The following is a 17,000-nucleotide window of genomic DNA, read 5'->3' on the forward strand; positions in this document are numbered from 1 at the left end:
CGAGTTTCATCGCGTTCCATTCAACATTCTCGCGAGTGTGTATATAACACATCGTAATGATCCTCATCAAGCATTCCCTTGCAAGCAAATCAAACATGTTACAAAGATGTTGAAACAAATACGTTTACGGTTCTAAACGTAAAATAATGTATTTATAATTTGCCAGTTACGCAAGCAAATTCGGAAATAATTTTCTGATCGCCTACGTTTTCTAATTAGTCTTCTGTTCTCTTGATAATTTCATAACTTATATGGAAAAAACACGAGGAGGTTGTTATCGCAATTCGAGCTCTCGCAAAGAAATAACTTTCACGAAGAGTGACCGTATAATCGATCGAGTAGGAAACCGCCGGCTTAAGTTGAAAATCATTCTTCTGGAACGTTTATTGTCTGAATTATTTTGTTAAGTATTTGTATTATAAGTTGCCTTGTAAAAATGTACCGATTTTACTAAGAAATTAAATGTGTTACTGAAAGAAAACCATGCACGATTTCTCTTCAACTGTTCTTATCAACCTCCGTTCTTTGCGCCGAGAATGGTAACGACGGAGCGTAGAAGAGTAGCCGATTAAGTAATAATTGTAAAGTACCGATGAATTATAATTTTCACCGTACTTTCTTTGTATAAGACTGACATCGTTTGTATAATGCTTGATAATCCCGTTAGTCGTATCGAGGTTTATATACGTAAATTAATGTATTTAGGAAATATATGTTTAGAATGCAGGAAACACTTATATCATACTGTAAATAGAGAATTTACGGACTCGCATTTTCTAGTTCGAGGTAAGCGCTAGTCTTAAGATCTTAGCTGATAGAATTATCTTGAAAGAATATACTTAATAAAACTGCGACATATAAAACACAAAAGAAACTCTAAGCTCTTTGAGAATTCTGTTTTCAAATTCCCTGTTAATGCATTTAATAAAGGGATCCTAAATACTTCTTGACTACTTTCCTATCATTGTTTGGCATAATGTCTTCTTTTCAGTTTTTATCATTAATTCTCAATAAAATAATATCTGATGTCGATCTATCTAGACTGATGTTTTGTGCATACTTTTGTGAATGTCGAATGTCAGAAAATAGCTTTTTCTTATACATTATTTATATGTATATTACATATAAACATATAAGTTAGTAGATGAATTCTTAGGAACACACACATATGTATATCCCATATTTAAATTAACAATAAATATATAATTATCTAATCTTAAATTTTATTCATACCATTTACAGAGGTAATCGATTGTTATATTTAATGTTAAAAATAAATTATAAACGGATATAATATTTTCTATAACAGTATTAATCAGTTTTATTTTATTATTTATTAAAAATAATATATAAAGAATGTCTTAGAATAATAAAAAGATTAATATTTAATTATATTGTCCAAAATTTAATGTCAGAATTAATATAAATAAAAATATTATCTATTGTTGGAATAATTTCATCTACAAGTGATAAAATCGGAATATGATATATACCGCAAAATTACCGCAAAAGATTTTTCTTTCCGTATAATGTACGTTACATAATTGCCTCTTCTGCTTTTTAAAACGGTAAAATCTACGTAAGGTTAATCAATTTATTTAATGTCTTCCCAAGCTTATTACTGTTACAGCTAAAATATTTCTTTTTATCGATATTCCGATAATTTATATAATTAATATATTTAATATATTATGACAATATGCACTTATTTCTTACATGTTAATTAACTTGATTTTGAAAGTCACATTCTATGCTTTATTGTAAAAATAATTATTATAGATTAACTATAATTGTACAATGTTTACAATCGAAAACTAAATCTATATATTATAATACATAATTTTTAAATTAAGCGATCTAAAAGTCCATATAATCGGTATTAGTACTGGAAGTCGATTGCACTAATCGATTAAAAGCATAATAGTGTTTGATTACGTAATGTGCGATGTCGTCACAGTTTTAGCAGCAATAAAATATTAATATAAGATATGCACCATGTAACAAAGATATTGTCCGCTATCGTATCTTTGCATTGCGTATTGTATCACAAAAATCTTATCCTTCTTCAACTTCTCGCTATATTCTGCTTACGTAATTATCTGCAGCTGTTACTACAGAGACAAGACATGTTTTTAACAACAACGGCTGGTATATCGCGAAAGACCATTTTTGTAAAATGAAAATAAATTATTTGCTCATACCTTATGGCACAAAAAATGAAGAATATATCTATCATGCGACAAATAGAAGAAATTCGTTTCAATGCTAAATCGTACGTTTATTGCATTCATTCGTTGCTGTTCTTCTGAATATCCATATCTCGCAAATGCTTGGACAATAATTCCCACTTTGACGCCCATGGGGGCTTGTCCAACTCCTGCGTGTTAACTTCCTCTATTAGGTTCATCAGGCGAATAAAGAACTCATTGAGCTTCCCGGCGGTGCCGCGTCGCAGTTTCTGAAGATGTTTTTCTGGAATGCAAGTTTTACGGACGTCAGTAACCTATGCTGTTGCCATACTAGAATTAGACGGTTCGATAGCGACAAAGTAGTGTCTATGAGTTTGTGCCCTTTGCTGCCGTCATAAAGACGGCACGATTGTTGAGGCTGAAATATACATAGGATAAAAGTAGATGCTTGTACGAATCAATATTTCTGGGGATCGCGACATCAGGCCAGCAAGGTATAGAACCAGTGGACAGAATTCTGTGCAAATGCGGAGCGTCTTTAAACATCTTCGAGTAAATGTTAGTTTTGAAGATTATCAGTTTGATTAAATGTAATATTGATGAAAGATGACGATGTACCAAGCTTAAGTTATAGCTTTATATTATATAGTATTGTACTATAGAGCAATTAATAATTAATTATTATTAATTACAAAGAACAGAATATGTCATGTATGATATGACATTCTTTATATTATTTTTTAACAATATTTATTATTTTTAATGAATAATAACTGATTAATATTGTTATAGAAAATATTATATCTGTTTATAATCTATTTTTAACGTTAAATATAACGATCGATTATACCATTGTAAATGATGTATAACATGTACGTACTTCGAGGATAAAACGAGTTCTTAATCCAAATCGTTTGTTGCGTCAGCGCCGCCATAAGTCTTTTGGTGATCAAGCTCTGGCTTTCGGCTGTCACGGGTCTTAAACGGGTAACAAATCGTAAAAGGTATTCCAATAAATATCTCGTGCAAAGGGACAGTTTTCCAAGGCACCGTTGTGGTTTTGAGCTCCATACGACGATGTAACTGAGACAGTTAACGTCAAGAAGCGGATGTTTCAGGCCTTCCAGCCACTCGAACAGGAGCATCGATAGCACTTCTAAATTAGTTTCCAATTCTAATCGTTGCCAAGCAGTAGATCGATGGTTCAAATCACTCTGAAATTATATTTCCAATGTTCCACTGTTAATACTAATATTAGATATTGTTCATTATAACAATAAGTATTATCAACATTTTACATTTTATCATAATAAAAAAATGACAGCTATTATTTTATTTTGTTATTACAATATTCTCGAATATTGTTAAATCATTTTTCTTATCTTGGTTGCTTTTTATGCTTTCGTTCAACATGAAGATGTTTCTATGCTTTATACTAGAATTTAGTTAATAATCATTTTTAATTTGATGTGGTCAAAACAAATCATTACAATTTTGCCATAAACGTTGCAACTAATGATTGCAATCACTCAAATAGATCTAGGATTCATTATTCACACATTCGTGGCTTGACTATAACTTTAAATATAGTGTACACATATATCACACACGTGTGCAGTGTGCGCTCGGCTATACTATTTTAAATTGATTTACTTTATCGCCCAGATGTATGAACGACCGTACAATTCACAGTTCATGATCTTAAAAATATTTACAGGCGTTGAAATAAGTTGAACAATGATTGATTTTATGTGCATAAGATATTGCAGATGTTGGCGATTATTGCGATATACAGGGTGTCCCGGGTTTTAACCGACAAACTGCGGGAGCATATTCTACTAGTGGAAATAAGAAAAAATTCTTATATCGAGTTTGCTTAGAAATGCTTTGTTACAAAGTTATAAACCAATATTGAAAAGAAATATGAGACAAGTAACAACGGATTTTTTCGCAAAAATAAAAATTATCTACGCAATGATTTAGTGACGCATTTCAAAATGTTGTCCTTGCACATATGCTAGACAAGTTAGAAACTGGTTAGACGAACATTACGCTCATAGGTGGATTGGTCGAGGAGCACCGGTTTTCTGGCCTCCAAGATCGCCCGATTTGACGCCTCTTGATTTTTATTTATGGGCAACTTTAAAAAATAAAGTTTACAGTACAGAAGTAATCTCGCTTGAAGATTTAAAGCAACGAATTACTAATTCAGTTACTGAGATGCAACCAAATTTTCAGGAATGTCGTACTGTAACAAATTCTGTACTACGTCGGTGTCTAGCTTGTATCGATGTGCAAGGACAACATTTTGAAATGCGTCACTAAATCATTGCGTAGATAATTTTTATTTTTGCGAAAAAATCCGTTGTTACTTATCTCATATTTCTTTTCAATATTGGTTTATAACTTTGCAATAAAGCATTTCTAAGCAAACTCGATATAAGAATTTTGTCTTATTTCCACTAGTAGAATATGCTCCCGCAGTTTGTCGGTTAAAACCCGGGACACCCTGTATATATATACATAATGATTAATTAATATGAATATTATAAACCAATATTGAAAAGAAATATGAGATAAGTGACAACGGAACATAGTGTAGAATTTGCAAGGTCGAAGATGTTTATGTTACGTGTATTCACATGCATTCACGTTCACTATGTTGAAATGATTCAGTATGATTGTTACTTTCACAACAGTAGCTGTTAGATTTCAATCGTCGTGTCAACTAGCAATTACTATCAGAATGCCAAAAGTGTTTTCAAACGAGGAATACACCGATATTCATTTCGTGTACGGATTCTGTGACGGAAATGCACGAGCCGCCGTACGAGAGTATCAACGTAGATTTCCTAACAGGAGGGTACCAGATAGATTTAAAGCAACGAATTACTAATTCAGTTACTGAGATGCAACCAAATTTTCAGGAATGTCGTACTGTAACAAATTCTGTACTACGTCGGTGTCTAGCTTGTATCGATGTGCAAGGACAACATTTTGAAATGCGTCACTAAATCGTTGCGTAGATAATTTTTATTTTTGCGAAAAAATCCGTTGTTACTTGTCTCATATTTCTTTTCAATATTGGTTTATAACTTTGTAATGAAGCATTTCTAAGCAAACTCGATATAAGAATTTTGTCTTATTTCCACTAGTAGAATATGCTCCCGCAGTTTGTCGGTTAAAACCCGGGACACCCTGTATATATATACATAATGATTAATTAATATGAATATTATAAACCAATATTGAAAAGAAATATGAGATAAGTGACAACGGAACATAGTGTAGAATTTGCAAGGTCGAAGATGTTTATGTTACGTGTATTCACATGCATTCACGTTCACTATGTTGAAATGATTCAGTATGATTGTTACTTTCACAACAGTAGCTGTTAGATTTCAATCGTCGTGTCAACTAGCAATTACTATCAGAATGCCAAAAGTGTTTTCAAACGAGGAATACACCGATATTCATTTCGTGTACGGATTCTGTGACGGAAATGCACGAGCTGCCGTACGAGAGTATCAACGTAGATTTCCTAACAGGAGGGTACCAGATAGATTTAAAGCAACGAATTACTAATTCAGTTACTGAGATGCAACCAAATTTTCAGGAATGTCGTACTGTAACAAATTCTGTACTACGTCGGTGTGTAGCTTGTATCGATGTGCAAGGATAACATTTTGAAATGCGTCACTAAATCATTGCGTAGATAATTTTTATTTTTGTGAAAAAATCCGTTGTTACTTGTCTCATATTTCTGTTCAATATTGGTTTATAACTTTGTAATGAAGCATTTCTAAGCAAACTCGATATAAGAATTTGTTCTCATTTCCACTAGTAGAATATGCTCCCGCAGTTTGTCGGTTAAAACCCGGGACACCCTGTATATATATATACATAATGATTAATTAATATGAATATTATAAACCAATATTGAAAAGAAATATGAGATAAGTGACAACGGAACATAGTGTAGAATTTGCAAGGTCGAAGATGTTTATGTTACGTGTATTCACATGCATTCACGTTCACTATGTTGAAATGATTCAGTATGATTGTTACTTTCACAACAGTAGCTGTTAGATTTCAATCGTCGTGTCAACTAGCAATTACTATCAGAATGCCAAAAGTGTTTTCAAACGAGGAATACACCGATATTCATTTCGTGTACGGATTCTGTGACGGAAATGCACGAGCTGCCGTACGAGAGTATCAACGTAGATTTCCTAACAGGAGGGTACCAGATAGATTTAAAGCAACGAATTACTAATTCAGTTACTGAGATGCAACCAAATTTTCAGGAATGTCGTACTGTAACAAATTCTGTACTACGTCGGTGTCTAGCTTGTATCGATGTGCAAGGACAACATTTTGAAATGCGTCACTAAATCGTTGCGTAGATAATTTTTATTTTTGCGAAAAAATCCGTTGTTACTTGTCTCATATTTCTTTTCAATATTGGTTTATAACTTTGTAATGAAGCATTTCTAAGCAAACTCGATATAAGAATTTTGTCTTATTTCCACTAGTAGAATATGCTCCCGCAGTTTGTCGGTTAAAACCCGGGACACCCTGTATATATATACATAATGATTAATTAATATGAATATTATAAACCAATATTGAAAAGAAATATGAGATAAGTGACAACGGAACATAGTGTAGAATTTGCAAGGTCGAAGATGTTTATGTTACGTGTATTCACATGCATTCACGTTCACTATGTTGAAATGATTCAGTATGATTGTTACTTTCACAACAGTAGCTGTTAGATTTCAATCGTCGTGTCAACTAGCAATTACTATCAGAATGCCAAAAGTGTTTTCAAACGAGGAATACACCGATATTCATTTCGTGTACGGATTCTGTGACGGAAATGCACGAGCTGCCGTACGAGAGTATCAACGTAGATTTCCTAACAGGAGAGTACCAGATAGATTTAAAGCAACGAATTACTAATTCAGTTACTGAGATGCAACAAAATTGTCAGGAATGTCGTACTGTAACAAATTCTGTACTACGTCGGTGTGTAGCTTGTATCGATGTGCAAGGATAACATTTTGAAATGCGTCACTAAATCATTGCGTAGATAATTTTTATTTTTGCGAAAAAATCCGTTGTTACTTGTCTCATATTTCTTTTCAATATTGGTTTATAACTTTGTAATGAAGCATTTCTAAGCAAACTCGATATAAGAATTTTGTCTTATTTCCACTAGTAGAATATGCTCCCGCAGTTTGTCGGTTAAAACCCGGGACACCCTGTATATATATACATAATGATTAATTAATATGAATATTATAAACCAATATTGAAAAGAAATATGAGATAAGTGACAACGGAACATAGTGTAGAATTTGCAAGGTCGAAGATGTTTATGTTACGTGTATTCACATGCATTCACGTTCACTATGTTGAAATGATTCAGTATGATTGTTACTTTCACAACAGTAGCTGTTAGATTTCAATCGTCGTGTCAACTAGCAATTACTATCAGAATGCCAAAGTGTTTTCAAATGAGGAATACACCGATATTCATTTCGTGTACGGATTCTGTGACGGAAATGCACGAGCTGCCGTACGAGAGTATCAACGTAGATTTCCTAACAGGAGGGTACCAGATAGATTTAAAGCAACGAATTACTAATTCAGTTACTGAGATGCAACAAAATTTTCAGGAATGTCGTACCGTAACAAATTCTGTACTACGTCGGTGTCTAGCTTGTATCGATGTGCAAGGATAACATTTTGAAATGCGTCACTAAATCATTGCGTAGATAATTTTTATTTTTGTGAAAAAATCCGTTGTTACTTGTCTCATATTTCTTTTCAATATTGGTTTATAACTTTGTAATGAAGCATTTCTAAGCAAACTCGATATAAGAATTTGTTCTCATTTCCACTAGTAGAATATGCTCCCGCAGTTTGTCGGTTAAAACCCGGGACACCCTGTATAGAAATATTATATATTTTCGTATATAGAGTACATTGTTCATTTACATACTTGATAATGATGCAAACGTTTCTTTATAGAATCAGGAAGAGAAGCGTTATCTCTGATCAGTGCTTTGATAGCTTCTTCGGCCGTCACCGTTGTGTAATCACGGGCGACGGTTTTTAGGTCAATATGCGATTGAATTTCTTTATAACAATCATTGTCGATTAAATCTTGATCGTGAATACCGTCGCCCAGAACATCATCAACGCAACTGTCATCCAGACCTGTCACAGCGTAATATTGTCTCATCAGATATACACATTGTAGCGCGATATTGTCGAAATAGATGTAGGATGAAAGATATTAAATGGGTTTTTGTTATTCGAGTTTGTCCATAATGTTTATGTACCTGGAAATGTGGAGTCGCAGGAAGGAGTATCCGGTGACATGCAAAATACATCGCTCAATCTTCCTATGTCATCAGACGTACCTCGGGACGATCCTTGACTACTACCGCACGCTTTCGTCGAAGCTAACAACATGTAATTTCTTCGTAAATATGGAGATGCAGTTCCAAAATTATCATAAAATATGATCGGGTAAAGTCCTAACTAACTTCTCGGAATCGATGAAGCAACGAACTCTTGAAGCATTATTACTTTCTTATTCTTACTATTGTTAACGTATTTAAATTAATAAAAAGTGAGTTACAGACGAGCACTTGTAACGCATAATATATCAAATTTTGTTTCAACGAACAATGCAATTATTTGATTAAATAATTTGATTACATAATTTCTGGGATAAATAAATTGCATTAATTGCACTAATTGCATATCACAAAATTGCTTAATTACCATCTACTGATTATCAATATAATTACTAATATAGTAATTAAGCAATTACTATATTACTGAATGAGCAATCTGACAATTCTCACTGGAATATTCGTAGGATGAGTCAGTAAGAGATTCCGCCCACGAATAGGAGTGCCGCATGTTACCCTTGCCGTCACGAAATTTGTCTAACGCGTGACAGATGAACTTTTGCGTAAAAGGCACGTTGGAAATTGTATACTCAATTTCGGAAGGCGAATTATCTTCCTGACAATCACAGAGTTGCAGTATCCGTTCGCAAATAACAAAAACAATCTATAAAAAATATTAAGTAATTATTTTTATTTTATGGCGCATAGAAATGAATGACAAGATTTAATTATTGATGTTAATATCTAGAATGTTAAATGAATAAATTATAGAAGACGAAAAGTGCAATCACACCTTCGGTATATGTTTAAAGGTGCGCTGCTCATATCCATGCAGGATATTATGTTGTTTCTTCAGGTGCATTTGAAGATTGTACGGTTTGCGATCTCCGGTTGTACTGTGTAAAGGAAATACTATCATTTGCGGAAGCACAAAGTGCTCAAATTCCTGAATGCAAAGTATTTGTCCGCGCGTTTGTATGGCGGACGGACGTTTCATACGGACAAATCTTATTGCATCGTTTGCCCTCACACGAAGACTGTAAATAAGGTAGCACGCGATCAGAACACCGGTCCTGCCAAGACCTGAAAGCGAAGTACTTTTGACATTGTTTTATTACTACAGACACAGTGATTGATTTGTCAGACGCAACCAAGACTGTCTTCTATTATTCACTGCCACTAGCAAAATCGTTCTGCTCTTTTTACTCACGCAATATTGGACGAAGACAGAAGACTGCTATTGATAGAAATAATTGCTATTGATAAATGCTATTGATGGAAATAATGGAATACAGCCTTAGTAAAGGAACTATAAATCAGATGAAACACTGCGTAAAAATATAAAAAATTTTAACAAAACTCTTGCCATGGTAAAAACTCAAATAATGTGAACATTACATGCAATATTTTTTTTTTATGGAAAAAGAGTTAATAAGGTGAGATCATTTTCAACAACGTCCGAGGAACATTTTCTAGGAAATAAGAGAAGTGATCGTAATTTTAGATTACATGTAAGATCTGAGGAGATAGTGATGAAATAAAAGCCTGCTGATTGCGAACGAAAACACTTTTCACATTTTCGAATCTAAGAATAGAAAGGATGATCACGTTAACCGTGTTACTACTTCCGTCGCTTTAATGATCCTGTCTTATTTACAAGAAGATTGATGAGCAGGAAAAACGAAAATGTAACTGCTTAATTCCCAAAGCAAAGCAGGAAGCGAGAACGTGATGTATAGGGTGACATTAGTAGATAATGTCGCGACTTAAAGTTGATTGACACAGAAATAATGCGATCGCGTTTTCTTTCAAGTTTAGCATGCATGCAAGACATTGCAAAGAAGTTATAAAATTCCAATTAATTCAACCAGGTGTGGCACGAAGAAATCCTGTAATTTAAATAACTTTAAACGTCACTCACTTTGTATCCGTAATGCTTCTCGATTAAATTTGATCTTATTAATTTCAACTTACAAAGCGATTAATCTGAACATTCTGTTCAAATTAAATAAACAATATGAGTGTATCAAAATGAAAATTAATAATGAATTGTAAGATTTTACGTCAACAAATATACAGGGTGTCCCGGGTTTTAACCGACAAACCGCGGGAACATATTCTACTAGTGGAAATAAGAAAAAATTCTTATATCGAGTTTGCTTAGGAATGCTTTATTACAAAGTTATAAACCAATATTGAAAAGAAATATGAGATAAGTAACAACGGAACATAGTGTAGAATTTGGAAGGAAGTATAAGTTCTTGATGTTTATGTTACGTGTATTCACATGCATTCATGTTCACTATGTTGAAATGATTCAGTATGATTGTTACTTTCACAACAGTAGCTGTTAGATTTCAATCGTCGTGTCAACTAGCAATTACTATCAGAATGCCAAAGTGTTTTCAAATGAGGAATACACCGATATTCATTTCGTGTACGGATTCTGTGACGGAAATGCACGAGCTGCCGTACGAGAGTATCAACGTAGATTTCCTAACAAGAGAGTACCAGATAGATTTAAAGCAACGAATTACTAATTCAGTTACTGAGATGCAACAAAATTGTCAGGAATGTCGTACTGTAACAAATTCTGTACTACGTCGGTGTCTAGCTTGTATCGATGTGCAAGGACAACATTTTGAAATGCGTCACTAAATCATTGCGTAGATAATTTTTATTTTTGTGAAAAAATCCGTTGTTACTTATCTCATATTTCTTTTCAATATTGGTTTATAACTTTGTAATGAAGCATTTCTAAGCAACCTCGATATAAGAATTTTTTCTTATTTCCACTAGTAGAATATGCTCCCGCGGTTTGTCGGTTAAAACCCGGGACACCCTGTATATATATACATAATGATTAATTAATATGAATATTATAAACCAATATTGAAAAGAAATATGAGATAAGTGACAACGGAACATAGTGTAGAATTTGCAAGGTCGAAGATGTTTATGTTACGTGTATTCACATGCATTCACGTTCACTATGTTGAAACGATTCAGTATGATTGTTACTTTCACAACAGTAGCTGTTAGATTTCAATCGTCGTGTCAACTAGCAATTACTATCAGAACGCCAAAAGTGTTTTCAAATGAGGAATACACCGATATTCATTTCGTGTACGGATTCTGTGACGGAAATGCACGAGCTGCCGTACGAGAGTATCAACGTAGATTTCCTAACAGGAGAGTACCAGATAGATTTAAAGCAACGAATTACTAATTCAGTTACTGAGATGCAACAAAATTGTCAGGAATGTCGTACTGTAACAAATTCTGTACTACGTCGGTGTCTAGCTTGTATCGATGTGCAAGGACAACATTTTGAAATGCATCACTAAATCATTGCGTACGTAATTTTTATTTTTGTGAAAAAATCCGTTGTTACTTATCTCATATTTCTTTTCAATATTGGTTTATAACTTTGTAATGAAGCATTTCTAAGCAAACTCGATATAAGAATTTTGTCTTATTTCCATTAGTAGAATATGCTCCCGCAGTTTGTCGGTTAAAACCCGGGACACCCTGTATAATTAGACATACAGGGTGTCCCGGGTTTTAACCGACAAACCGCGGGAACATATTCTACTAGTGGAAATAAGAAAAAATTCTTATATCGAGTTTGCTTAGGAATGCTTTATTACAAAGTTATAAACCAATATTGAAAAGAAATATGAGATAAGTGACAACGGAACATAGTGTAGAATTTGCAAGGTCGAAGATGTTTATGTTACGTGTATTCACATGCATTCACGTTCACTATGTTGAAATGATTCAGTATGATTGTTACTTTCACAACAGTAGCTGTTAGATTTCAATCGTCGTGTCAACTAGCAATTACTATCAGAATGCCAAAGTGTTTTCAAATGAGGAATACACCGATATTCATTTCGTGTACGGATTCTGTGACGGAAATGCACGAGCTGCCGTACGAGAGTATCAACGTAGATTTCCTAACAGGAGAGTACCAGATAGATTTAAAGCAACGAATTACTAATTCAGTTACTGAGATGCAACAAAATTGTCAGGAATGTCGTACTGTAACAAATTCTGTACTACGTCGGTGTCTAGCTTGTATCGATGTGCAAGGACAACATTTTGAAATGCGTCACTAAATCATTGCGTAGATAATTTTTATTTTTGTGAAAAAATCCGTTGTTACTTATCTCATATTTCTTTTCAATATTGGTTTATAACTTTGTAATGAAGCATTTCTAAGCAAACTCGATATAAGAATTTTGTCTTATTTCCATTAGTAGAATATGCTCCCGCGGTTTGTCGGTTAAAACCCGGGACACCCTGTATAATTATAATTAATAATTCCACTAATGGATAACTAAAATTTCCCTTATAACTTTTACAAAACTTTCCTTTTACTTGCAAAATGATACTAACTTTTATGATTGCGAGATGTTATAGCTTCGAAGCAATTGTTAGAGATTGATCGATTGAAATGGACGCTTAGCCTACATATCCTTAAACAGCAGTTTGAATAATAATAGGCTTGTCCTAAAGGAAAATTCACCTTTCAATTATTGATAGAAAAAATTGATAGAGGGTATATCTACTCCGTACCTTAAATTTAATAAATTTGAGCTATACATATATCTGATTAATAATTAAATAACATTAAATATAATTTGGTTTTTTATTTACTTAATTTTATTAGATATTTAATTGATAAGAAGGAATACAACATAAGATGGAATATAACTTTTAAAATGGCATTTTTTATTAATACTGATTTCTGATAATTAATGATACGTTTAACGGCAGAAAATTCCATTTAAATAATAACAAACTCTGTTCTCTTTGTACGTAATAATGAATAAATAAAATAAAATAAATTTATTAGAGTTAATCTTTACTCAAATAAATCTCTGAATCCAAACACATAATAATTTGACAAATATATTCAATTGTGGCCTTCTACAGCCGTACATTAAACCAGATTTTTTCGCTAACATATGCATGTAAACTAAGATAAAATGATGATACGGGTATAAAAATACATTGTTACGTTTGCGATCACTTATCACTTTACCCGCATTTTGTGTTTTAATGGAGTAGAACTCCCTCGACGCAATAGTTCTCGTGACGTTAATGAATTATTAAATGAGCGTAACGTGCCAGGCTAATAGTCTGTGATCATGCTCTTTATTTAATTACCTAACGTATTTGTAACAATAATACGAGAGCGAGAGGATATTTGTCATGAATCTAATAATTATTTTATGCTGAATATAATTATTTATCATAAAATAACATATATGCATGTTTACATAAATAATATAAGTATTTTTACTTTAGAAATACATTAACTTTTTATATTAATTGTTTTATTGTATAAGGAATAAATTCTTAAGTAGAAAAAAAAGCAACAAGTTATTAACAAAGGTAAAATTAAAATAAGGTCTACTATAAATTATAGTTTGAATTTTATGGTGATTGTATGCGTACTCTCTTAATCAAGATTAGTACTTTTAGCTTCTAGTATTTGATAAAAGTTGTTCGCGTGTATAGCGTAAAGATTCAGATACACGATGCACACGTGAATTAGCCGACTTTATATGCACGCAATGCACCACAGTACAATACACAGTGATAAACACGCTTCGTGCGTTGCTTAGATCGATAAAACTTAAAGCTAACGAAACTTAAAAATAACACTTAAAGCTTACGAAATAGTGATAGCGTATAAAGCACTTACATTAATAAACAATAGCATAAGGCAATAAACTATAAAGTAATTATAAGATAAAAATTTTAAGAAATGTTAGAAAGAAATAAATAAGCATCAAGGTATCAATTTCATATTTGTTAAAAAGAACAATCTTAATAAAGCAAGAAGGGATAGTCCAGAAAAATCCTAAGCTAATTTACAAATGGATATCGCTTTCGCATGATAATGACTCAAAAACCATGATAGCTGCGGGGGGTGCAATTAGGTCAAGTGCACTGTGCGAAAAATCGATGTACCGGCATGACAGTGAATGGCCACTCTTCCTTCTTGCACAGCAAAGGCTACAACCTTGACCATGTCCAGAAGTTTCCCCACCGTGGCATCACCGTAATCCTTCAGGGCGAAATTATAAAAGTAAACTGCAACAGATTCACTTGATCGGGACAGTAATGAGACAGCCTAACGCTAAATGTTTTTACGACGAAGGGTAGGTAGACAAGGGGAGTACGTAACGACGGTTGTTATTTTGGGACTCTTCTTTCTCGCTATACAGATATATACTTTTGCTGCATTGCATGTTATATCGTGGAGCTCTCTTCGATCTAGCTGGTGGTTGTTGGGATCGAGGGAGACACTTCTCCCTCCCACGATTCTACACGCATTCAGCAAGGACAAATTCACCTCCATTAGCATCTTGACTCAACTTAGAAATGAAACTGTTTACTATTTTACACACGGTTTTCATTATCATTATGCAACGTGCATATTTTTCTTAATTTTTTGCGATTTAAATGCGAAATATAACCAAGTTACAGCAATTCGCATATATAAATAGATATTGCATTATTTATAATGTATATGCTAACGAGGCGGTTTTTGTTAGAATATTAACATCTATATTTCTTGTGTGTGCGTGTAACATTTTATTAATTTTTATTTCGAAAATATAATCTGAGAGATGCGAAATAAAATTTTATAGGGGATGAATATAAAATGAGAAATGAATTTTTAGCTACGAGGATATTAGCAGGTATGCAACTGTATTGCAACAAGCATTTTTAATACCTACTATCATTTTTCATAAAAAAGTTAGGATCATATGTGAAGCCACTCTCTTCGAGCGGGCCACCGCAACTCGCGTGCTCGCCAGGTGTTTGCAGGTTTATTATGGTTTTTATGCTCCACCCTTGGAATTGGGCAATTATATCTTTTTTTATTATCTGTGCGGTATTCGGTCGTGCCATCGCAAGGACATCGTCAGTCACCCTTTTTAAATAATTGAAACACTTTAATTAAGAATTTATGCAGAAGGCTTGCATAAATATAATATAAATAAATATAAAATAAATATATATTGATTGTTGTAGAGATCTGTGTTAACAAATGTGTAACTTCACTCTTATGTTAATAACTTATATTAAAGTGCTATATACATGCGTGTACCAACTATGTATTTGATCTAAATAAATCTTCGGCGCTGTATAGTCAAACTACGCTCTGACAGAATGTCAATAAGAAGATGGCTCTGATACTTTAACTCGACATGCATTATAGACAGAATTATAAATATTACTCAATGATATTCTAATAGAATAGTTTCGGTTTATGCACATGTAAATGTACGCACATATTTAACGATAAATCGATAATATATATAATAATTATATAATTGTACTAAGTAATAATTACAATTATAAAATGTAGTATTGCTGGCGATATATTATTGCTATTCTTCGATTATAACTATCTGCTATTTATTCTGGCTTTGATTTGATTTTTCAAATAATTTTCTTTCTTGTTTACTTCTATAATTTTAATATAACAAACCGCGCTTACCAGTGCGAGAAGATGTTTTGTATTGCCATATGGACAGGTAGCCAAGCTTTTGGATTTTCATACTTGCATCTGGATCCGCCACAAAAAATGGCACATTGTATAGCTTGTGGCGTTAATTTTCGCAAATTTTCTGAAAATTTATTGTATCCTGCTTGGATGTCGCACACATCTGTTTGCCCGCCTTGAAGCCCCGCCGGAATTAATGAACTTACATCCATTCTACAACCCGATGGAAACCCGAAGGTAATAATAATAGTAATTATTATTAAAAATATTTACGCGTGTACACACATATATATTATATGCATGTTTTATATAACACATTTATAATTTCTACAAGAGAGTTTTCCAGTAATAAATAAACAATGAAATATGAAATTTTTGCAACGACTTGAGAGAAACGATTTTTCGAAGAAAAGTTATTAATTGTAAAAATATATATTAATTATAAAAATACAAACATTCACGGAAATATTCATGTGCTTTTCATCCATCGCATAGCCATGCAAAAATAGTGTTTTTACCAATTGTTTCTATTTTTTAATTATTTTTTTAACCATAGTAAATTCACATATGTGAAGATTAAACTATACGCGATATTAAGTTTCACATGCAAACTGGTCAATGCGAGGAAAACAGTTCACACACTGGACTAAGCGCATAGCGACTGGCAATGTTTCGCTACCATAACGCCGTTTTATCTGTTGTTGAATCGCACGAATTGCGCCTGCGTCAGGTATGGTGGTGATCATGAGACTTCTTGTATACTATTCATGCAATTATTCCCAGTGTTTGACAACGTGGAATTGATCGCATGATAAAATGCGCTAAGGTGAATGACCTTCCGACTATAAG

The 17,000-nt window shown here is 33.1% G+C and overlaps 1 protein-coding gene across 2 annotated transcripts; it reads right to left on the reverse strand.

The window, feature by feature from the left end:
* Window positions 1-1,732: 1,732 nt before the first annotated feature.
* On the reverse strand, window positions 1,733-16,916 carry LOC105285503 (protein tyrosine phosphatase domain-containing protein 1). 2 transcript variants are annotated; one of them, XR_003407421.1, is made up of 11 exons: window positions 16,607-16,916; window positions 16,146-16,364; window positions 15,379-15,575; window positions 14,606-14,728; window positions 9,414-9,703; window positions 9,074-9,284; window positions 8,543-8,665; window positions 8,200-8,417; window positions 3,070-3,403; window positions 2,202-2,472; window positions 1,733-2,111 (listed from the first exon to the last, which is right to left on the reverse strand). XR_003407421.1 is itself a non-coding variant. In XM_026974862.1 (10 exons), the coding sequence occupies exons 2-10, from the start codon at window positions 16,361-16,363 to the stop codon at window positions 2,288-2,290; spliced, it is 1,899 nt and encodes a 632-aa protein (XP_026830663.1). In that variant the 5' UTR covers window position 16,364; window positions 16,607-16,916; the 3' UTR covers window positions 1,733-2,287. The 2 variants fall into 2 exon arrangements, 1 of the variants encoding a protein (XP_026830663.1); XM_026974862.1 differs by having other exon boundaries at window positions 1,733-2,472.
* Window positions 16,917-17,000: the final 84 nt, after the last annotated feature.

Source organism: Ooceraea biroi, chromosome 14 (genome assembly GCF_003672135.1).
Source record: "Ooceraea biroi isolate clonal line C1 chromosome 14, Obir_v5.4, whole genome shotgun sequence".
NCBI lineage: Eukaryota > Metazoa > Arthropoda > Insecta > Hymenoptera > Formicidae > Ooceraea > Ooceraea biroi.